This window comes from Ochlerotatus camptorhynchus, unplaced genomic scaffold (assembly GCF_037179485.1).
Source record: "Ochlerotatus camptorhynchus isolate MF236.1 unplaced genomic scaffold, CSIRO-AGI_Acam_v1.1 ptg000151l, whole genome shotgun sequence".
Lineage (NCBI taxonomy): Eukaryota > Metazoa > Arthropoda > Insecta > Diptera > Culicidae > Ochlerotatus > Ochlerotatus camptorhynchus.
The window spans coordinates 2,143,278-2,168,860 of NW_027040641.1; the positions used below are offsets into that span (position 1 = coordinate 2,143,278).

Here is a 25,583-nt window from a genome sequence, read left to right on the forward strand (position 1 = left end):
GGATCCGCAATCAAAATCTAGAAGCATCCCTGAAGTTTGTAACCAGTTGGTTACAATCCGTGGATTTTCGTTTGTATGAGTTGTTGTTGTTTGGAAAATTCACGTATTTTAATATCAAAGACAGAAGGCAACACACAGCCGCGAGAGGGTTAGTACCGCTGCAAAAACACTTGAACGATACTAAAGGGAGAAAAATCGTAGTCTTAAGCTATAAATGGAGAATAATCGGCAAAAGGCATGCGAGTGGCTATCTTCTAAAAGAAAAACCTTCTAATTGGCAGAAGTAATCAAGCGTCCGTGTAGACCGGTATCGTAAAGTGTAGTGCCATTTAGTGTACCCCCCCCCCCGCTTGTGGGGTTTCTGGGATGTTGGACTGCCTCCGTTCAGGTAATTTACTTTTTATTATCCTGACGGAAATTTCCCTGAATTATGACAGTTCTCAGGACCTCGTACCGTAAACAAAACGGTTTTACACGGCTCGGCTCGGATGTCAAGATGGCTTCCGAGCCTAATAGTAAATGATCCTCGCTCGTCCGTCAGCGACGATTCCCTCAGGCCGGTGGCCTTAATTGCCAAGGAGGGTCCCGTCTCGGCTCGACCAAGGTGGCCATGCCACGGTCAGCCGATTTTGTCAACGACGGAAGACGCCTGCCAGCCAAACGAGCCAGCAACGCCTGCTGAGCTGTATGTGGCTGATGAACGCCACCAGATCCGCCATTCTCCCAAAGCTGCAACAACACTGTCTGCAGCCCGCGCCGCAAGTTTCCGGCCACACGGTAGTGCAGGAGCAGCCGTGTGGGCCAACGCCAGCGTCGCGACGCCGTAGGAGATCCCGCTGCAGCGGTGAGTACAGTGCAAATTTTAAAACCCTCGCCTAAACGCCACATATATGTGAAAACCCACACCCACACGCCACAGAATAGGGCAAATAAATGTGTTATAAAATGTGAATATTCCTGTGTTTCATACTTTGTCCGCGTAGCCCCTCCGAATACCCAGTAACATGCCGGCCCTGCGACACAGTTCAGGGGTCTCATGCTACTGAACTAGTTACCCGGGAGTGTCTGGTCATGCCATAGTCACAAGTTCCGGGAAGAATCATTCGAGCGAAGGCTGAAGAAGCTTCCAAGAGAAGTCTAAACAAGTTTCCGAGAGGAATCGTCAAAAGAAAATTCCAGGGGAAAGTTGGAAGAAAATCCAGGATGTTAAATAATGTTTAAAAAGTATTTCCTGATTCGCCCGGAATTACCAGAAAGAGCCATCGACTGTTTATCGATTCATGGGTAGCCAAAACGGTGGGGAAATTGAAACATTAATCGAAAGAGTATCCATAAGACATTTTTGATGATGATTTTTTTAGAATTTTTAAGTCTTAAAAAATTTGAGATATTCAAAAAGATACAAGTCTCACACAATAATTTTCTCCGAAATTCTGAGCGCAGGCAGGCAATAATCATTTTGATTATTTAAAAAATCGGTATAAATCGGCATAACACCTCAAAAATCGGTATTCTGAGGAACCTTATCTGTGTATCGGTATCTAGTTCAGAAATCGGTATAAATACCGATAAATCGGTATATCTGGCAACGCTGGCTCCAACACTCTTCACATCGTCGAAAGTAGTCAGTTTTGCCATCATCAAAATGCTCACAACACAAAAAAATTGATTTATTTTCGGGAACCGCTAATTTCACAATTATTTGTTGATGTTTGCTACTCAAGAAATTTCAGAGTGTCAAATAAATTATTCGATAGTATTGAGCAAACATGCTGGACAAACAATAACAAAAGGCATCACACTATTTGACAAAATGCCAAATAATTGAAATGTCAAATATTTGCCATAGCAAAAATTGGTCAAATATATTTGGCCATTATACTTTGGTCAAATATATTTGTCCAAATTTGCCAAATATCTGGCGTTTTGTTTTTTGATGATAGCTTAAGTAACATTGATCGATTCTCTTCGTCGACTTTCTCTTTCGTTAATAAATTGAACACATAACAGTCTCTTTTTGTGATTGTTGTAATAGATGCTGGATGAAAGCTTCTTTTATCGATCGGTGTGCTTAAAATACCTGGGAATGTTTTTACATGACCGTGGGAATGCAAAGAGGAAGTCGACGAAGAGAATCTGTCAATGTTTCTTAGGACCTAATGCAAAGTTCAGCTTGATTTGTTGTGCGGAATATGTAAAAAGGAGGGACTTCGGATGTTAATCTAAATTAATATATATAGAGGTACCATATATGTTTTGACCGCACTGCCCTCTGTTAACAATTTACGGAACTAAGTGTATGGGTAATTTCTGATAGATGTAACCATTAAGAACAGCAGTGACATCTGAAGAAAATTAACGCAGAAGCATGGTAGCATGATTAATTCTGTCATTTAGCAGCATGTCTTTACTAGGAGCATGCAGCTTCTGAAAAACATTGTATTTTATTAGATATAACCAGTATATTTACCAACACAATTTTAATTATTTCCTCCTCCTCCTCCTCCTCCTCCTCCTCCTCCTCCTCCTCCTCCTCCTCCTCCTCCTCCTCCTCCTCCTCCTCCTCCTCCTCCTCCTCCTCCTCCTCCTCCTCCTCCTCCTCCTCCTCCTCCTCCTCCTCCTCCTCCTCCTCCTCCTCCTCCTCCTCCTCCTCCTCCTCCTCCTCCTCCTCCTCCTCCTCCTCCTCCTCCTCCTCCTCCTCCTCCTCCTCCTCCTCCTCCTCCTCCTCCTCCTCCTCCTCCTCCTCCTCCTCCTCCTCCTCCTCCTCCTCCTCCTCCTCCTCCTCCTCCTCCTCCTCCTCCTCCTCCTCCTCCTCCTCCTCCTCCTCCTCCTCCTCCTCCTCCTCCTCCTCCTCCTCCTCCTCCTCCTCCTCCTCCTCCTCCTCCTCCTCCTCCTCCTCCTCCTCCTCCTCCTCCTCCTCCTCCTCCTCCGACGTGGACGGTGGACGTATGCAAAGATGCTTGCGACCTGGCTTGCGACTGGTGACTGAAATCTAAATCTTAATTTCAGTGCCAACATTTCAAAGGGGCGTAATTGCATTTGTAAACAATGGTTTTAGTCGTCGATTTCTCGTGAATGAAAGCTCACTCATAAAAATGAATGACACCAGCAGGTAGAGAAATGTTTCCTGTACCAGCTAGCATTGGTAATTTGGAAGGGTGGGCTTTTATTTGCGAGAAATCGACGGCTAAAGCCATTGTTTACAAAAGCAATTACGCCCCTTTGAAATGTTGGCACTGATTTGGTGTGTATGAGTTCATTCTTTCCAGTACTTTATTCAAGGCCTGCTAGCAATAGCAGAGCAGAATTGAAGCTTACTTTAGGATTTAGACTTATTATTATTACTTGGATAAACTAATAAAAATGCTTTCAACTTTCAACAGTCCGTGATAGGGAAAAAAAATGAAATTTCTTAATACGACATGATCCATATCGCATACGAACCTGCCAGTTTATTTCCTTTCCCACTACAATGCTGATGTACCCCGGTAAAATGCCATTTCCATATCCAGTAGAGGCATGTACCTGCCTGGACTGCAAACAGAACATATATCCCGATGTAAAAGTAGCAATTGCTGCTTACAGAAACGCAATTCCGAACATTTGGGAAAGGTTCTCGGAAAGCAAGATCCATGAAATAAAAAGTAAGCAAAAAAAGTCAGACTGGAGCAAGATAAATATCGTTCAAAGTAGCTGTCGGAAATTTCTTCCCCGGTGATGAAGGTGGTGACGTCGGTCGGTTGGAAGAGGAAAAGTGAAGCGCTGTCTGTCCGACTCCGGACAGGCAGGGGGTGAATCTATGCTCTATCACCACGTGTGATAGGGTTGTGTACAGACAGCGTGCTCGAGTTGAAGAGGGTCCCACACTGCTGCTGTGTGTAAAAAAGTGGAATATAAATTATGAACGGATGATAAAAGGCAATAAAAATAAAAGGTAAATTTTATCGAGTGAGGTTGATCTATTGGCTTGTAGGTAGGTGTAGCATATCCTTTTTTTTCCCCTTCACTAGCCACCGCAGCTCCGATTTGGTGTGGGGTGTTGTCGGTATTAAATGGCTCCAGCAGCTCTTATCGGTTTACACTGATTTATTTACCTGTTGGGTGCAAGGGTCCATTCCTTGTGGCCATTTCGCAGTGATTTCCGACACAGCAACTTGAAAGGGTTGGGCAATGGTTTCTTCTTCTCCGCCTCCGCCGGTCTAGATCGGTTTGTGTCTCGCTCTAAATTGACATTGATATGATCTAATCGGATGGAAAATGAAATTCGTGAAACGTTTTGTGAACAAGGGGTATTAGAGCTAGACGGATTGGATTATCAGGTGTGTTTGTGTCTGTGGAAGGGAATTAATCTAATTGCGATGATCTGCTGAAGCCAATCGGGATGACGTTTTTTTTGGAACGCTTTCTATGGAAATCCACCGCAGCTGTTTGGGTGGAAGGCACTGGTGTCGTTAAAAATAATCGTGACGATAAATCAAGCATATGAGTATGCGTTCAGTCCTTTTTCATTCCACTCAATGATGGTGAAAATGGTTTATATTTCATGCGTTTTTGGTTCGGTGAATTTTTTAACTTGTGGTCTGACTGGCAGTCGCAATCAGTTTGTTGGAATTCTGCGGGTGGTTAACAAATTTTTTTGTTAGTATTGGATTGTGAGTTAGTAACAACGCGACCCGCTTCATTATTCAGCAGATTCCCACCATCACACCAGATCCCAAACAATAAACACTTTCATCAATTAGCCGAGTCAGCTAATTGTATGTCAAGTCAGACGATAGCCAGATTGGATCACTTTCGCTGGAATCACGACGATTATCGATAGCATGATGTCACCAGACCACCCAGCAGGAAAATCACCAGAACGCATTAGCAGCATTAGTAGAAACATATAAACACCCGCATTGTTCCCACACTAACCAAGAACTAACTTCGTAGCATACGTCGAATTTGTAAATTAGTCTTAATCGATCAGTGAATAAAAGAGGAGCATAGCTCCTAAATATTTTTTTTTGAGTTTCTCTCCGGAGAAGTTCTTAATATCTGAATATCCGTAGCGAGTTGTAATATGAAGCGTTTATTTTAGTAATTTTAAAATAGTTAGCATCGATGAATCCAAAACAGATTTCTAATGAAATAAGAATCAAAAAGAACCAAATCATCCAACGCCAAAAGCTCTTCATAGAAGTATCCGATAAGGGTTTGTGATTCAAAAATAGGACATTTACTATGTTTCAAATCGTAGAAACCTTTCCAGCAACATCGGTTCTAGAATGTAACTAAACTTGCAAGCTATATAGGTAAAACAATAAAACATTTCAATTCCCGCAAGATTGCTCTGAGCACTCGTGAAACTCATCACAAACTGACACACGAACAGACGGACGGAGTAAATCACACATCATTTCGTTCCGGCAGATAAAATTGCCACTAAAAATCTACACCACTCCCCCAACATAGAAGGGGGAAAATGAGTCTGCTATCCGATCCAGATCTAAAAAGGACTTCATCGTCATCCATAGCGCTTTACCTGTGTGCAGCTCAACCTCCACAACCTCCGTCTCCGTCTCTGTTCGTGGTGCGTCCTGCTCATTGCAGTGCACGTGGGTCGTTGAAACAAGAGCCAGCGAATAAAAAACTATCAACTTGAGATCCTTGTGAAATAAACCCATCTTGAACTCGTCTTCGGGGTTGCTCGCTCGGTTGAATATCACTGGAGGTGGATCGAGTGAGGTAGATAACAACATCAGCAAAGAGGTTCAAGATAGTTCCGTTTCTTACACTTAAGAAGGGTCAAGATTTCCCGAAAATTTCAATTTGTGTGCTGTGCACTAGTTTGTAATAATTAGCTTTTAATCAGCATTACATAATGCTGAACAGTGAATGACTTACCCAATGGTATAATTCTGAGCTAAGCTTTGTCGCTTGACCTGCTGAATACGGCAATGTTTTACTTAGGCGGAATATAGGATAACACAAGACTCTGTTTGCCTTCTAAAGGGTGTACCGTTTAAAATCCGCACACACTCAAATTGCTCTAGCTTTTGATCAGTTGGGAAAAATTAATTTATATTTTGCGTAGACATAGTTTAATGTGTATTGTTTACACTCTGTTAGTTGATTTCAAGCTGAACATTGCATTAGGTCCTAAGTAACATTGATCGATTCTCTTCGTCGACTTTCTCTTTCGTTAATAACTTGAGCACAGAACCGTTTCTTGATGTGTTTGTCGTATTAGATGCTAGATAAAAGATTCTTTTATCGATCTGTGTGCTAAAAATACCTGGGAATGTCTTCACATGACCGTGGGGATGTAAATAGAAAGTCGGCGAAGAGAATCTGTCAATGTAACTTAGGACCTAATGCAATGTTCAGCTTGATTTCATCCGCTGCGCAAAAGGGTGAGAATAAGGATCTGTCGCATTCCACGGTGTCTTGTATCATAAAACGGTTCGCAGAACGTCTGACTGTTGATCGGAATCGAAGATCCGGGAAAAAAACCGTCAGGTCAACGAGAACGATCACAAACGCGTGGTTGGGGCCTTTAAACGGAAACCGAACGCTTCAGTTCTAGATGTGGCTAAAAAGATGCATGTGAGCAAAACTTTCGTGCAGAATTCCAAAACTCGAGCTGGACTACGTACGTTTAAGATTCAGAAATCCCCAAACCGTGACGAGAAACGGAATACCGTCGCTAAAATCCGTGCCCGGTAGTTGTACGACCAGAAGTAAACGAAATCACACTGCTGCGTAATGGATGACGAGACATATGTGAAGGCGGACTTCAACCAGATTCCAGGAAAACCTGTATGTGACTGCCAAGGATAAGTGTGATTTTCCCGAGAACCTCCGGACACAGAAGATGTCGAAGTTCGCCAAGAAGTTCTTAATTTGGCAAGCGTTTTGTACTTTGTTATCGCAAGCACCATGAATGGACAGGTGTATTTGGAAGAGCGTCTCCAAAAGCGGCTTCTCCCTCTCCTGAAGGCTCATGACGGTCCGACGATCTTCTGGCCGGATTTGGCATCATGCCACTACCCACTACACGAAGGACGTGCTAGAGTGGTATAAGGTGAATGATGTCGATTTCGTGCCGAAAGATCTGAACCCCCAAATCAAACTGGAGAAATCTCGCGTCACTTTACAAAAGTCCTTAGTAACAAATGTAAACAAATCGAGCTAAGCGATACAAACTATTGCTCTTCTATCATTGTATGTGGTACAAAAACACCAATTCAAATTTACTTTAATTTATTTAAGATAATCATAGGTCAAAAATGTCCAATGCACAGTTTGAAATGATGGGTACGTGATTGTTACTTCGGTCATTCGGACTACCTTCCCTAATAAAAAATAACCATAAACGAACGATAACCCAAATAATAGAACTATTCCACAAATGGTTTGGATTATACCCGGAACACGTCGTTAAGCAAAATAACCATAATAATTTTATTAGGGTTACATGATTGGTGCTCATTTTCTAAAGGCGGGGGCAATCTAAAGTTAGGTACATGTAGAACAAAATGTCCAAATGAGTGTTACATTTATTATATCATTAACATCGTCTAATGTAACATGTCCGATGCACAACTTGACTAGTCAAAACGTCCTATGTGTGTTTTCCTATATTGTAGCATAAAATTCAAAGTAAAATTGTGAAAGTAACTCCAAAATATCCAAAGAATACAATTCAGTGCAAGGCTTGATTACAGATTTATTTGGAATACAGCTAAAATCATTCATATTTGAGAGAATATTGAGGAACATATAGAATAGGTTGCAGGAGATTTAGATAATTGTGTAGTTCTAAGTACTGCTCGATGCATTGAAAGATCTTTGTGTTCTTATGAACTTCTAAGGCCTGCTGGAGTTTCAGAAGTTCCTTAGTTTTGAACGAACTTGAAATCTTACTGTCAGAGTTGCTTCCATCACTTCCGTATAAAATAATCTTACACTTCTTAGAAGATCCGATAGTTTTCTCATATCCAAAATGGGGTTCACTAGGCCAAATTGGTCATTACGATAGATGTTCACTTTTTATGATAAGGCTTCTGTACAGATTCTGTATTCTTCTGGTTCACTTAACGTTCGGTAGCCCAAACATGCATTTCAAATGGGGATTCTTTTTAATTATCGGACAGGTTTGAGCCGAAGGTTCTATGAAATTTCGCCCACAGGTATAATTCATGATCATATGAACGTAACATATGGGCTATAAAATGGTGAGTTGACAACCTGGAAGGAGCGGAACACCTAGCTCCGGTCCTCACAAGTTCCTACATAACGCCTCCCCCAGTCATATGACAACAAAAGACTACCAGCTGAAACTCTAGATACTATAGATTCCATAGATAAGCGGAGGCACACAAAGTTGTTTTGGCAACCATGAAAAATAAATGATCTTACTGGCATCCGTGAAAAAAAGTTCATGCCATCATAGAGCTCTTCGTTGAACAGTTTTGTTTTGTTTTGTGCGCAATAGGGTAAATGTCGGCTTCGGCACCCATTGACTGTTTTCGGCAACCAAAATTTAAACGTTAATTTCACTACGTTTTCCCAACAACACACTTCCCTGAATGCATCCAAACGATTCTTTAGTCTTTCAGCTTCAATCTGATTGTATGTGTACGTCTGAGCAGTCCTGTTATGGCAGATTTTTCTTCAAATGAAGCATACGTACTCTAAAATGGGGTTGATTTCAAGTTGCCGATAATAGAACAGCTGGTTAACACGCAGTTCTAATGGGAAGGTTGCCGAAGAAAACGAGGCTGCCGACAATAGTCACACTCACCTGAGAAGTTTGGAGCGTTGTAAAAACGCTTTCAAACAGTTTTGAAGAATTCTGTCGATTAAAATGGATAGAGAAGCAAGCAGCAGATGAATGTAAACCAACAGACACGTCATATATGTGCGTGACGCTGAGAAAATGCTAATAGAAGTGTGGACATTGCTTAGATTGACGAGAATACGTAAATTCCCCTAGTTCAAAATGAAGTGCAAAGCAAATCTTTGCAACAATGAACCGAGGAATGGTTTGCTTTATCTTTCGTTCTTCCGTTGTCCGTAAAATAAATCGGAATGTGGAGTGTGGAAAGCGTTTGGTGCTCATAATATTACAATACTTCTCCCTCAAACAACACCATGATGACGTCATGCTCGTTTGGCTACACAAACTGACAGTTCGTTTGGCTACATTATACTTTGCCTCCGCTTATCTATGGAATCTATAGTATCTATAGCTGAAACATGGACACAGCTGGGTGGCGTAGCCTGGGCAATGTTGCCAGTTCAGCAAATGCAAAGTGAAGAGGTGCGACGCGAACACTGGCGCGGTAACCAAAGTACGGTGATAGAGAAAATGCATGGAGGGCGGCTCAAAACGGCGTCTGTTCTCCATGTTAGGAGCGGCTGATCACCGTCCTAGTGCCAACGTGGGACTCTAAACAGAGCTGTGCACGATGGTCCCCCGGTGAGACAGGGGGTTGGGCAGGCCCCACAAAAAAAATATAAAGTTGCAAATACCGAAGAAAGAAATACGGATTGGAACAATTTGCACAAACCTACGCGTCGAAATAAGGACTACGATTGGAACTCGGAACATAAAATTGCAAATCGCTCGGCTTCCAGGGCTGCGATAGGTTAATCTATGACGAGCTTCAACCACCCAACTTCGAAGTCGTAGCACTGCAGGAACTTTGCTGGACGGGACAAAAGGTATGGAAAAACGGGCATCGAGCGGCTACTTTAGCGGCTTTAGGACAATATTTTTTTAAATTTTGATCCAAAAACCTTGAAAAATTACTCCACTGCATATCTACTTAGATTTACTGTCCTGCCCGTATATTTTAGGTAGAGATTTATGGATCAAAATTAATAATATAGTGTCCAAAACGTGAATAATATACATCTAATTTATGGATCATGACTGTTCGGAATATCGGGATAACCCTGTACCGTGTTACGATGTAGTTTGTTTACTTGGTATTGTGTCGTTTGAAGTTGACCGAAATATGTACATACTAGTATAGAAGCAAGAAAAGCAACTGCACTAGCTCCACCAACGGGCAATTCAAATTGCACCTCTCAACTGTCGAACCAAATAATCGATCATCGATAAAAGGCCTCTTCGCAAAGCAGCGAGATAAAAGCGGTGCTTCCCGATCGCAGCGCGACGGAAAAAACACACACACGCACAAGACACCGGCGCTGCCGTTTCACAGCAAAGTTCATTGCACGTATAACCGCCATTGTGGCATCACGCGATTGAGCAGTGTTAGGAACTTCCGACACTAGTTGCCGAAAAACAGCGTATTCCACACCCGGTAAAGCATTGGGCTTTCCGTTCGATTTTGGCTGACACCAACCACACGATTTGGTCGCAGCACGTACTGGTTCAATCCAGTGAAACAGCGGGAAAAGGCAGCACGTTTCGGATCCGGTTTGGTCTGACCGTGAGGAACTACCGATCGCCACACCAACAGCTCGTGAACCAACGGAATCGCACACGGACTGATCATAGGCCAAACTTGTTCGGTCGAGAGATCCAGCGAAGGAAGCACGTTGTCGTCACAGCGTGGGAATCGCTCGGACACGGAAGGCAACCGAAGTGGAAGGAGAAAGAAGCGTCCCATACGAGGGGCGCTTTTCTCTTTAGTTCGATCTTCAAACTCTCTGTGCGAGTGACAGTTGCGATCGTTCGGCGAGCGACGGACTAGGTGACGGCAAGCAACGGATACCCGGGTGACGGCCGCTGGTTGGACCGCACGGCGAGTGGCACTCCTTGCGCCACAACGGCGAACGACGGACTGGGTAGTGCTCGAAGGCGGAAGTGCACGACGTCGACCCGCAACAGTGAACTCTGTGACGAACAGCAATTTCACTACCACACGGAAAGGGCGATAGGTGCGCGTCAACAGCTAGCTCCGAAGATATCTGGAACGAGTTGGCGCGAACGTTCGGCAAGTCGCCGGTCTGACGACGGAGGGAAGCCGATAACCCGGTACGTCGACGAGGCGCATGGGTGCAGTGAGGCCATGAAGCAAGTCCCTTAGTGGCAGCAACGACGGCGAGCAGGAGAAAATGTGAGTACGTTCCAATGTACGTAGTGGGCGGAAGCTTTGCGACGCCGAAGAAAATAAGGAAAAGCCATGTAGTTTAGCGAGCCCTAGTTAGGACCAGAAAGAGGATTAAGAACAGGAGAGAGAGAGAGAGAGAGAGAGAAAAGGAGCAGTGGATAGAAAGGGGGAGTATGTGGGAAGTGAGAATACACATTTGTTGATGGCATATGTTCTCAAGTTTTGTTTTATTGGTTGGTGCACATTGCCCTAAGTGTTTTGATTGGTCCACCCTATGGTAGTTCTGCTCTACCGCTACCGGGGAACTGTAACAACCACCAAACCCAGCGACAACCCTGTGGAAGATTCGGAGAGCTACGGTAACGGTCGGTGTCAGAAATGACAGACGTCACGTTTAGTTCAACGGAACTGTGAGGTTATCCAAACCATCTTGAACACGTTTTATAGCTAAATTAAGTTAATTGCCTAAATTTGTTACTATAACTATCGTTGAATTAAATTTAAGTGATTTGTAATGAACTAGCTACTGAAGTAGGTTAGTTGAAGGAGGAGTTCGTGAAAATATTGAATTTAATAACTCTAAATTTGCTTAATCTAGATACTTCAATTTGATCCTAAAATTTGGTAACCTACAATTTGTTCCTAAACGCTATATACTTGATTTACCCTAAGTAACTAGTAAGTATCTCATTCTACATCGTTTGCATTAATCGTTAATTGAATCCCTAAATCCTTAATCTAGTCAAATCTTTGTTGAAAGAGTGATGGAAGATAACTCTAGGTTTGAAAAATCTCCCGCACAGCCTCCTATCGCTTTTCATGGAGGAATTTCTCTTCCTCCAGCGTTTTCTCCGTTGCACTTTTCTCCTGCTGCAAATGGTCTAGGGATTCCTCCAGGCTGCCCTCATTGGTACTTCCTTTTCCAGATTTGGATCCGGCATCACTCCTCGCACTATTCTTTCTGCTAGGTGGTTTCTTTGGGACAGACTTCTTGGTTCCTTTCGGCACCTTCAGCATATATGTGCACTTTCAGCACGTCTACGGAACCTCCTTTATAGCTGCTGTCTTACCAGCACAACTATAATGGGTCCAGAAATCGCAGACATCACACTGGACCATATCATCTACGTGGTCATGGCCTTCACAAAGCGTACAGTTTCGATCGCTGTTCTATTCTTCACTCAACGGTGGTGTAGATTCCTCTGACATTTTGAGGTTATATCCGATGTTGGTCTTCAAGAATGTTCGGATTAATGAAAGCTAATTCCTCAGAGCAGTCTCGTTTTTGGACAGCTTGAAGCTGAAATAGGTTTTATTAAACTAATATAAAGACTAAACCAATCTTAATGCTTATAATGCTAAGGAAGTTGCTTTCATTAATCCGAACATGGCTATATTTTTAGGTGCGCAAACTTGATTTTCTATGGATCACTTTCTTTAGTCTAAGGTTCACTGCTGAATGTGTTATGGATCCATTGCAATATGTTTATGGGTAATTCGTACAATTTCAATGCTCATTCTTTAGAAATTTAGCGGTACATTTTCAATTGTATTGCTAAATAATAATACTGATATTTTTTATGGATCATCCACACTTTTTTAGGGATTTTCTGCGATGTTTTATGGATCATTTGGATGTTTTTTATGGAACGTTTTCCAATATTTTATGGATCATTTATGGGTTTTTATATTCAAAAAATATGTTTGCCGTACTATGACGTGCACCTCAACGGTGATGCAGCAGAAAACGAAGGTGGCACGGCAACAGACCTTGGAGCACGCGCAGAAGACGACAGGCTACCGACCCCTGATCTTCAACAAGTTGAGGAGGAGATCGGTTGGCTGAAGTTGGCTTGCTGCAACTACCGCGCGAACACACTGCTGAGCGCCGCCTACAAGGTACTCTCCCAAATTCTATGCCGCCGCCTGTCACCATTTGCAAGAGACTTACAAGCAGTACAAGGCAGGATTCATGGGTGCCCGCACTACCACGGACCAAATTTTCGTGATTACGGATTTTTGGATAAACTGACGCGATTGATCAAGACGACGATGGATCGAGTGATGTGCGTTGTTCGAGTAACGGGGACACTCTCGAGTCCCTTTGAATCTCGAAGGGGGTTTCGGCAAGGTGATGGACTTTCGTGTCTGCTATTCAACATCGCGTTAGAAGGTGTGATCAGAAGAGCTGGTATAGACACAAGTGGCATGATCTTAAGGAAGTCCTTCCGGCTTCTTGGCTCTGCGAGGACATCGACATCATAGCACGGAACTTTGAGACGATGGTGGAAACGTACATCAGACTGAAGGGTGAAGCTAGGCAGATTGCAACTTGCCATCAACGCATCGAAGACGAAATACATGAGAGGAAGCGGTTCTAGGGAAGACAATGTTAGCCTCCCACCCCGAGTTCAGAGCTCATGTATTTGGGCTCACTGGTGACCGCCAAAAATGTTACCAGCAGAGAAATTCAAAGATGCATTATGGCAGGGAATCGTGATTACTTTGGACTCCGGAGGACGCTCCGTTCGAATAAAATTCTCCGCCGCACGAAGTTGACTGTCTACAAGACGCTGAGTATACCGGTGGTCCTCTACGGTTACGAGACCTGGACTATACTCGTGGAGGACCAACGCGCCCTGTGTTCGAATGGAAGGTGTTGCGTACCATCTACGGTGGAGTGCAGATGAGTGACGGAACGTGGAGGAGACGAATGAACCACGAGTTGCAGCAGCTGCTGGGAGAACCATTCATCGTCCACATTGCAAAAAAACTACAAGGGACAGCCCCCCGCAATGATGACGTAAGACTACGTGGTCTTTTATAATAAATCTTATTTTTTAAATGCAGCAAGAGCTTATGTTTTGTGTAGGAATAGGAATTTGAGCGGGGTTCTCTCTGTTTACACTATTTAGTATGACACGCTTGGCAATGATCTATTCCGACCAATAGCGGTGCAGCTTCTTCCTCTTTCTATGGATGCTCATGTGGGCTGCAGCTCGCTGCTTGCAGGCAGCCTTTTGTTGTGTACTGAAGCACACCACCACTCACACCACGGTGAATAAACACCGTTTGGTGAGACCGGTTGGAATTCAAATTTGAAATCTGTGTTAGGGAAATCGATTTTCGCAAGCAATCGGTGATAATTTTAATTATCATAGCAACTGTTTTTCAATAGTGACATTTTGAAAAATAATAATGTCTTAAATTTAAAAGATGCGTAGATATATATCTGATCGATTGGTGATAAAATTATTGAAATTGGTCCAGTGGCAGCTGAGTTATTAACGTTCAAAATCTTTCATAATTTTGTTGCATGTTCCATTTTCGGTTTTCACAAAGTGTACCACCCATATAGAAATCACAGACGTAGTCCTGCGTCAATAGGGTGACTATGGTGGGCAGGGCACGTCGTAAGAATGCCGCACGGCGACCAAGTGAAAATGGTTCAGGACAACAAGGCCTTAGCCAAATTGGTAGATATCTTGAAGTGCTAGGGCATATCAGCCATCATGATGGCCATTTGTGGAGGTCTTAAGAGTTGTTCAGCTCTAGCCTAGGCGTATTTTATAGACACCCTCTGATCAGTAAAAAACCAATTGTGAGAGAAGCCTATCATCGCACCATAGATGGATTGATCACAGTTGTTTTTTTTTTATTATTTCATCAGATTCGCTCCAAGTCTGATACTGTGCAGCATCAAATGTGACTCACACAAAGTTGAAACTACGAGTATTTTTCTCAGCTCTGATGGATGGGATGGGAGGCGAGGGAGGACAGCTGGGCGTCTTTCATCAATTGGTTCGTCTAGTGTTCTAAGAAAATGATGTGTTCGTTTTTACTTAAGGATAGGAACAGATCTGCCCCCGCTCATAGGCGTACACAGGTAATGGAAAAGTCAACAACAGTTTCATTGCAAACAGCTTTGTGACGCTTGTGCGAGTGTTTATCCATATCTTCTGCAGATGGTTCGTCACAGCTTGGTATGAGCATTCACGTCACAGCGTTACAAAGGGAGAGCGTAAGCAATATGATGCTACAGTTTTATTGAGCCAAGCAGGAGAATGGGGAGTACTTGGCTTTCCTTGCTTTTTATTTCATTCGGTTCCTCATAAGACACCGAAAGAATTGAATAAACGGTTTATTCGATCATGGCAAGACGTAGAGTAACCTCGCAGCATTCTATGTGTGTCTTCGAGAGTCCTTCCGTCTTTCGTTTCTTGTCTGCGAGATATATGAACCTACGAACCAGAAGAAGTGTGCAGGGAAGCCTTGCACAGCTTAGCACCAGCAGCAGGACAGTCAGTGATATAAGAGTCCACTGAGAGGAGGGAAGACACCAGTGAAAGCCAGATGATGGATGGATGCTTTATCAATATCGAATAAGACGTTCGTATCTCCGTTCGTTCGCCTGTGCAGAGTAAGCGAACAAAGTTAGTTGAAAGTCACTGCTCGAGGATGATCGATTTATCAACAACTGGATGTTATGTTTTATTGCTCTCCTGTCGTTGTCGTCGCTGGGATGCAGTGTCTTTTTCTGGAGGGTTCATAAAAGTAGGACAGCTTTAATCAACAAAACGTAAGTTCATCAATCTCCTGAATATTGGAAAATAATGGATGCAGTAAGTTTATGAAATATTAACTTCCATCGAACCGGACCAATCACATAATCGTAAGCCGTGTTCGGTGACCGCAGAGACCATAAACTCAATAAAATTTCATGGCACCCACTTTACGATGCTCAATTTTCTCAAACCGAACAAATTGATATCCCGAAATAAATAAAAAGTCATGAAATTCAAACACTTTAACTTTTCCAATAAATATCGTCTCCAACTTCCATCAAACAGCCAAACGACATGGCCGGAATGTTTGATGTCCGCCGTCGGAGAATTAAGCATCACACGGTAGTGACATAAATTTTTAATCAGTTCCAGTTTAGGGGTTTCACTTTCGACCAGGGGAGAATAATCTGGAAACGGCAATTTGTCTTAGAAGGTGATCAAAATTTTGATAATGTGGAGTAACGTTCCGATAGGGCAGTTATTTTCACAATTTCATAATTGGGTTTCTGTTTTGGATTAATATTTTGTCTTCAGGTTGCAATTTATTTGAATTTATGTTTACTGCATTAATTCGAGATCCTGCATAGATTGAAGGCTGTAGTCTTCGGCATTTGGATAACAAACAGTTACGAAGTTAACCAGGTTTTTTTTTCATCAGATGGGAATATTGTGCATTTTTATTACACAATTACTTTCAGAACCAGATTGATGGTAAAATTAGTCGGAAAAATCGAGCCGAACAACGGAACTTATTTTGAGGTCTTAAAAAATAACTATTTTTATGTAAAAAATTACGAAACATTTACGGTTAATGACGGGAAGTGATCTATTTTGCAACATTTCCCCTAAACTTACCATTGATCTGAGACAATCCTGGTATGATACTCAAATCTTGATAGGTAATGTCTCGGAAATATTTCCAAGCTAAAAGTGATTGCACTGCAGTTATTGGTCTATTTTCCCCTAATTGCCCCTGTTCTGATTGAAATTGAATTAACTGTAGAGATGTTCCAGGCAAAAAATGAATTTTGGATTGTACTTCTCCGATTTGTATGAAGCTTTGCTTGATTGGTTGTTATGGACAATGATTCATATTTTTTTTGCTGAAAATTGACCAATTTGGATCTTCTAAAATTTTCTAAATGGTGATTTTAAAATGTTGTCAAAAAATTTGTAGCACGGAAATGGCATTTCTGGTCAAAATGTCGTCCGAGAAAAAGTTGCAGAGAAGAATATTGTTTTTCGGGAAAAACAATAATTTAATTTTTTTATTATTTTTTTTTAAAGAAAATATAAAAAAAAAATATATAAAAAAACTCAATATCTTAAAATGTCCTTTTCCGATTTTTTAATTTTTATTGTAAAAAACTACAAGGGACAGCCCTATGGGGTTGTACGCAATGGTGACGTAGGACTACGTGGTCTTATATAATAAATCTTATTTGTTAACTGCAGCAGGAGCTTGTGTTTTGTGTAGGAATAGGAATTTGAGCGGGGTTCTCTCTGTTTATACTCTTTAGTATGACGCGCTTGACATAGATGATTCCGATCAATAGCGGTGCAGCTTCTTCCTCTTTCGATGGATGAAAATGTGGGCTGCAGCTCGCTGCTTGCAGGCAGCCTTTCGTTGTGTACTGAAGCACACCACCACTCACACCACGGTGAATAAACACCGTTTGGTGAGACCGGATGGAATTTAACTTTGAAATCTGTGTTAGGAAAATCGCTTTTCGCAGGCAATCGGTGATAATTTTAATTATAAAAGCAACACTTGCACATTCGTGCAATTTTCAATGGTGACATTTTGAAAAATGATAAAGTCTTAAATTTAACAGATGCGCAGAAATATTTCTGATTGATTGGTGATAAAGTTTCTGAAATTGGTTCAGGGGCAGCTGAGTTATTAACGTTCAAAATCTTTCATAATTTTGTTAAATGTTCCATTTTGGGTTTTCATAAAGTGTACCCCCATATAGACATCACAGACGTAGTCCTACGTCAAAAAACTATGACCAATGCAAACTTCTAGAGTGTTCAAAACCATGGACACTTGAAAATTGACAAAAGAACAAGCACTTTTGGTCAAGTTTTTGAACTTATTATTAGTTCGGTATTATTTGTATTTTTTCACAAAAATTAGTTAAAAATATCTCAAATATTGTTTTCTGAGTATACATGATATAAAAAAACGTTATAATTTTAAACATTTCAAAAGTTTGCATTTCCAATGAGCTTTTCTTGAAAAAAAAAATCAAAAATCGGTCATAGACATTTATGAGGTATTTGGGTTCTGAACTTTTTTATTAAATTTTTACGTGGAACTAATAAATTTTTTTTTGTATATTTTTCTCTTTTCTCAATGTTTCTCAACAACTTTGTTTCAGGCGCCAATTCAATCAGAAGTGCCGCTTTCGCGAAAAATATTAAAGACGCCATTTTGAAAATTTAACAAGATCCAAATGGCCGAATTTTAGCAAAAATGTGAATCAATGCCCATAATAAACAATTATGCAAAGTTTCAGGCAAATCGGCAACTATTGCAATACGTGACACGTGAAGATGATGATGATGATGATGATGATGATATGGAACTACCACTCACTGTAGCAAGACAACTGTTCGTGTGGGCTAAACTCGCTGTTAAACTTGATCAAGTTTAATAACCTCTAATTGTACTCAACCTTCCACTGGAGTTCGCTTTGAGAATCGTTCGAGAACTGTTGTGTGTTTTTGCTCCGCTGCGTGCTTTTTTTATTTTATTTATTTTTAGTTCGGGCTGTCTTTGTGCTGGCGTGGAGTTTTTCGGTGCTCACATTTGAATAGCGGATGCGTCCCTTCGAGGGAGTAATCGAGATTTATTTTCATCGTTTCCCATTTGCCAGTGGGATGACCTCGATCGTGTGAGGCATGTTCCTCGGTTTTAACGGTTAGTTGCCTACGATTAATGCATTATGATTTTTTTTTGTTCATGTTGAAGCATGATTCGTTAAGAAAATAAAGGTCGCGATCGAACATGCAAGCTTCGCACTTGACCGATTAGTTCTTGATGTGTTATTAGATGTGTCCTCAACACGATCATAAGGGAAGTGGATGAAGACTGACGGTAGTCACGGCGGGTCGTGTTTGATTATGTCGTTTGGTGGTTTTGTTCATGCTTGGCATGCACAGTTGAACACCAACTGCTCATTTGTTAATAACTTTTCACTCAGTTGTTGTTTTTCTTTAAAGTAATTGATAGATTAGGGTCATAGTTTACTATAGATATGCAAAGAGTAGGTAAATCTTAACATTTGAATCAACACCAATGATTTTTTGCGCTTAAAGTCCGAGATGTGCTGCGAGCATTTCTTATTTAATTTTTACAATTAGCAATTTCTACATATGAAGGAACTGCCATCTAATATCACTTTTTTCTTCATCGCATGAACGTGAAGGGTTTGGAGAAGATTCCCCTTTAACGCATTTGAAACCCACAAACAACAACAAGATCCCTTAAAATTCATCTTTTCTAAAACACTGGCTGTACAGTAGGGTGCTTCATTCTGAAAAAAGTGATGAATTTCTGATGGGTCACCCTCCAGTTCGATTCATCGCCCCAAAATATGAACCTGTGCAAAAATTGGTAAAGATTGATGAAGGTTTAGAGGTCGCGCCAATGATTTGAAATTTGTATGGGAATTACTATGGAAGAATTTAAAAAATCGCTTATATCGCTATAACTTTGCTTCTACTTGTCCAAATGTCGAAAAAATTTAGTATGTTATTGCTATGGCAATAAACAAAAAGCCTACAGTTGCTACGCTCAGTTTTGCAGCGTATCAAGAATTATAAAAATGTGAAAAAATGGCAAAATAGGGTAAATTGACAGATGAATATGTACAATAGGGTGCTTCATTCTGAAAAAAGTGATGAATTTCTGATGGGCCACCCTCCAGTTCGATTCATAGCCCCAAAATATGAACCTGTGCAAAAATTGGTAAAGATTGATGAAGGTTTAGAGGTCGCGCCAATGATTTGAAATTTGTATGGGAATTACTATGGAAGAATTTAAAAAATCGCTTATATCGCTATAACTTTGCTTCTACTTGTCCAAATGTCGAAAAAATTTAGTATGTTATTGCTATGGCAATAAACAAAAAGCCTACAGTTGCTACGCTCAGTTTTGCAGCGTATCAAGAATTATAAAAATGTGAAAAAATGGCAAAATAGGGTAAATTGACAGATGAATATGTACAAGGCAACAACGCCAATTTCATCGCAACAACAACAGGCTTGTTGATCATTGTCATGACAACCACATATTTTTTTTTTTCAACGTTTGGACAACTACAACCAAAGTTAGAGCAATGTAAACGAAAATCAATAATTTCCCATACTAATTCACCAAAATCTCCATACAAAATCCAAATCATTGGCGCGACCTCTAAACCTTCATCAATCTTTACCATTTTTTGCACAGGTTCATATTTTGGGGCTATGAATCGAACTGGAGGGTGGCCTATTAAAAATTCATCACTTTTTTCAAAATGAAACACCCTAATGTACAAGGCAACAACGCCAATTTCATCGCAACAACAACAGGCTTGTTGATCATTGTCATGACAACCACATATTTTTTTTTTCAACGTTTGGACAACTACAACCAAAGTTAGAGCGATGTAAACGAAAATCAATAATTTCCCATACTAATTCACCAAAATCTCCATACAAAATCCAAATCATTGGCGCGACCTCTAAACCTTCATCAATCTTTACCATTTTTTGCACAGGTTCATATTTTGGGGCTATGAATCGAACTGGAGGGTGGCCTATCAAAAATTCATCACTTTTTTCAAAATGAAACACCCTACTGTACAGCATATCTTTGGATTAACAGAGCTTTTGTTTCGTTACTGATTATTTCACTTCTAAATTCATCCTTAAATATACCACCATGCATTGTACCTACGAACGAACCCGTTACCTAGCAAGTTTTCCGTATAATTTTAACATGTGCTCTGTCTAGGTAGTTATTCACTTTGAATAAACAAGCCTATACCAGCAGAAGCATAAAATTGATATGGATTATGTGACTGTGTCAGCTATGTATTAATGGAGACGCAAAGTAGTCTACACACTTAGAAAAACCTAATTTTACACGTGACAGAATCCATCTTTGACATAAAGGATGAGACGTAAACAAACATGTCACGTTTAAGTGCTCCGAGATTGAAAAGATAAAAAGTACATTTGATTGAGCTGAATTTAGCGTCTGTTATGACTCAATTTTATGTGAAAATTGACGCTCGTATATGTCAGTCTCAGAGCAACTAAATTTACATCAGTTTTTCTAAGTGTGTAGTCGTATTGGAGTACTGAGCGAAATTTCTAAACATGATAATTTCAAAAAATCGTAGCTCAAAAACGAAGAAAAATACCTCGCTGATTTTTTATATGTTGTGTAGCAACATAGTCTACAAACCATGAAAACCAAACCATGAAAACCATTAAAAAAACAAATACAATCCAAATTGCTTCGAAACAAAACTCCAATTTTTAATTTTTTAATATTTTTTCCGAAAAGTATTTTTAATAACCTTTTATTTGATATTTAGATTATTTAAACCCACTGAACCATTCAAAAGTTGTGATTTTTAAAAAAAATATAATTTTTTGAAAAAATAGAAAAAAACGATTTTTTGAACCACCCTAACATGGAAATGGTCGCCCTAATGAGAAAATAAAAAAAAATACCGGTCTAATATTTTTCGATAAGGAACAAAACTACCAATCAACGTCACCTTGTATGATGTGATATGGGGGGCTTGGTGGCCTTAGAGCGGCCATTTTTGCTTACTGAGTAGAACATCATGAGTTCAATCTCAAAGCTCCTTCACACACGAGATTTGTTAATCGCTTTATTTGTTAATGTGAATACATTGTAATAACAACAAATCGATCATTGGTGTGTTGAATAAAAGGAGCTCGTTTGCCTAGTGGCAAACGTTTTTGCTTACTGAGCAGAAGACCGTGGATTCAATCCCAACCCGAGCAAAGCTGAAGATCAAATTGAATTAAAAATTTGCTGTTATGATGTAACCTATTTTGAATACTCCAGTTGATCTCATTTTGGTTGACTTAACGGTTAACACAGCAAAAATGAGAGCAAAATGTTACACTGTTGAATCAAACGGAAAACTAATCCTGCTATCAATTAAATCAATTTGATTACTGATTTTGCATGCATGTTGTTTAACTGAATACGGGCCTGGTGTAAATGGTTTCATGCTTCTCACGCTGGAAGACTTGAGCTCAAATCTCACCCCGGGCAAAACACGAACGACCTAAAATGTGTTATACAAAACAAATAAACAATAATCGTTAGTTCAACAACAGATGAACTTACATTAAATTTTAAACAAGACGTTATCAGCAGAACTTCAAGTTAAGTTGTTTTTATTTAAAAAGTCTTGACTGCATAATGAAAGCACAATATGATATCAGACTTCTGTCGCGGCAATTGAAATCAAAATTAGTTTTCATTGTGATAGGAACTGCAAACTTTAATATCGATTTGCTTTCATTTTGTTAACCGACTATGCTCGGGAAGCTCCTTCGTCGTATAGGATCGTTATGATATCAATTCAGCTTATCGTTTACCAAAATGAACCCTGCTGCAAATCCCAAATCTTTTATCCCACATCCCATTGATTCCTCGTGGAAGTGCAGAGGTGTTCTCGGCTTCCAATAAAGCGAGTGTCACGTCAACACATTCATACCCAACTCCTTTTTTGACCTCCGTTCGGGCGCGGCTGGCGCTGGTATTGCCTAGTTTGAGATCCCCCGTTTTTACACATTGAGGATGATTGCTAGTCCCAAGCATCGTCTATTAGTTCTTTGTGTAATTACAGCTGATCTGGAAATAACAGAGTAGCAACCGTGGGCGATCAATCATGCTCATGCTCCTTTTTTAAACTCTATTTGTTCCAAATTCAAAATAAATTACATTTCTTTTTAACCTACGTGCTCCAGCTACTACAGTACCAACCTTAATTGTTATGATATATATCTAAGTGTTTTTACGTTGTTGCTGCCGTGGAAATTCAGTATTTAAACAGGTTTTTTTAAACCTGCAGCATGTCAGTATAACAATTGACATCTTAAAACAAAAAAACTAAAACTAAATCTTTTTTTTTTCTTTTATATATCTTTATTAAGGAGACTTTCAGCCGTTTCCTTAATAAAGATATATATATAAAAAAAATAAAAAACTTAATCTTATCTATATATAAGGGAACTAATCGTTGAAATTGAGGATTTGATTAGTGATTTTCACCACAATTTGAACATTTAAATTTCAAGGATGTCCCTTCAGTCGTCCTTAGCGTGAGAAAAATCACCACAATTCATGCATTTAGCTGGCATGTAGTAGTTTTTGGTCCCGTGACCCCATCCCTGGCACTTACGGCACTGGGTGAGGTTTTGGAAATTTCTTACTGAAGTGTTTCTATTTCACTCGGACATGGATCATAAGGCTAGCTTTTTCTAAGGTCTTAAGGTTGTTAAGTTCACTAGTTTTGAAGTGAACTAAATAAAAATCATTGGAAATCCCGTTGCGTGAATCGCCAGGACGGGATTTCATTTTCATTTTGATTACTAGGACAGGCTCAACTCCAAGTAATTAAGTCAATTCATCTTTGATCTGATCCAGGGATTCGCCACTGGGCAGACTTTTCAAGACAACCTTGAACAGACGTTCAGTTTTGGTGTCGTAATTAAAAAATGTGTGTTGCTTCTCAGTAAGGTACTTGAGAAGACGTTCGAATCCGTCCAAGGTTTCCGTCAATACAGGGCATTCACCCCGTCGGTGAAAACTTAAATGGAACGAAGTTCAAAAGTTCCTTGCGAAGAGCATGGAAATCGGAAGTGATTACAACAATAGAGGCTTAGAGGGAACATCTTTCTTTTTGGCACTAAGCCGGGAAAGTTTAGTGGAATTTTGTCTGGATGATAGATCATTGTCATCATCCGTAAGCATATCGAATTGATTGCTCAATTGAATTTCATCAGAAGGGAGATCAAGCGATTGCCCTTTTCTTTTGCGCCTAGGTGCCATGGTGGCAGAACCAAGTATCTCCAAATCGACTTCCGAACAGATTACTTTAAGAATCCGAAGGATCGAAGAGGAATTTTTCAAGTCGATGGCCAAGCAGGATTACCTCGGGTAGGGTCCAATCAAGGATCGAAGAGGAATAATAGTCGAACAAGTGGATCGCAAGAGAGCACGATGCGGACTGATGGGTTTGTGACTTTTTAAAATTACCCACTACCAGCCCTGCTAGCTTCAATTTGTTTTCAATTATTAATCGATGATCATAAAATAGTATTCAATCGATCAGGAATTTATTTCAATGTTTGAGCATGTACAAATTAACGATTCTACCTACGATGCAGGAAATATTGTGGTTTGCTGTGGCTAGCTTCGCGTACGCTGAGTATATAGAAAGAGGATTGATGACGACTCTGAAGCTTTCCTGCAAAAAGTTGATGCGCGATGTAAGTAGATGCGAGAAATGAAAGAAGATTTTTTTAGAAGATTGATTCACTAGTGTGAGATTTTTCGAGCATCTATAATTGAGATTTAGATGTGTCGCCCCCTCGCAAATTAAGCACTATTCCGGTCTTATTAAAAACAATAATAATAAAAAAAATCTGGGGTCTTAGCGGTTATTTAAATAAGTCGTGGATCTTACGAGTTCCTTTCAAATAAATAAATATTGCTTAACCTTTTAAGGGTACAAAAGATGAAATTAGCAAACTATTGCAAGCTAATTGATCAAAATCGGACAAGAATTGATAAAATAGCAATATCCATTTTTATGGAGAATATGGTTGCACAGACAAACAGCCGTAACTCTTTGAAAAAGTTTTTCTTGAAAACATAGTATCACAAAACATAGGACCTCAGTAGCGACATCTTTCAGGCTTCTCGCGGAAAACAAGCTTGCTTGTTAACTCGCAAACAATATTGCATAAAAGTTCTATAGAATGCATAGAAACGTCAAAGTGATCCGATGCCAGCGCTGCGGCGAGTAGTTCGCGGAACTGATTATATTCAAATCAACCGTTAAATGCGTGAACGAAGATACACAATGAAGAGTTACGTCTGATGGTTGGTTACGCACGGATTATCAATAGGAAGCTGCAGAATGTATTTATATTTCATGAATTCTCCAAATCTTTTATCATCAGAATATTGGAGAATACATTTATTTCCTTTTAGTCAATTTAGATTTAACTTCCATGCAGTTCTATGAGGAATTGGGGTAAAGTGGATAGTTTTTCAAGTTCTTAACATTCTATGAGATCCGTGAAGTTCGATCTTCCATTATCAAAAGAAGTGTGTAGAATACATTTCTAGATAGAGCTGGAATTAGCCATAGTTACAGCTTTTGTAAACAATGATTGTTTTCGATGATTTCTAGAAAGTCAAGGCTCACCAACGCAAATCAACATCACCATTGGGTAGAGGAAGACTGCCCCTACCCGATGATTATGTTGGTTTGCGTGAGCATGCCTTGAATTCCTAGAAATCATCGAGAGAAGTCATTGTTTACAAAAGTTGTTACGCCATTCCAGCTCTATCTAGATTTATTAAATAAGTTCCGTATTTTAACTCGATTTTGTACACTTTTACACACTTTTTTACAAGAGTTTTGAGATTAATTTAGAGTTGGTCTCAGAAAGGTTGAGATTGGGGTGACGTGACTGACGTGGAGATCATTTTAGAATTGTTTATTAATTAATTCGTGCCTTATTAAAGAGACAAAACATTAGCCAGGAGGTTATTATTTATAAAACATTTTATTTAAATTTTTTTAAATTTTCTGTTTTTTTTAACGGAAATTAAGGGGCCTACATTAAAGATTTCTTATCATAATAGACTCTCTCCGGGCACTGCTTG

The 25,583-nt window shown here is 40.2% G+C and overlaps 1 protein-coding gene across 1 annotated transcript in view; it reads right to left on the bottom strand.

The window, feature by feature from the left end:
- LOC135701239 (uncharacterized) overlaps window positions 1-25,583 on the bottom strand; it is a 53,330-nt gene that overhangs the window by 19,459 nt on the left and 8,288 nt on the right. Inside the window, exon 4 of the mRNA XM_065222011.1 lies at window positions 4,095-4,242. Coding sequence (XP_065078083.1) covers window positions 4,095-4,242 — 148 coding nt within the window. The remainder of the gene's footprint in view (window positions 1-4,094; window positions 4,243-25,583) is intronic.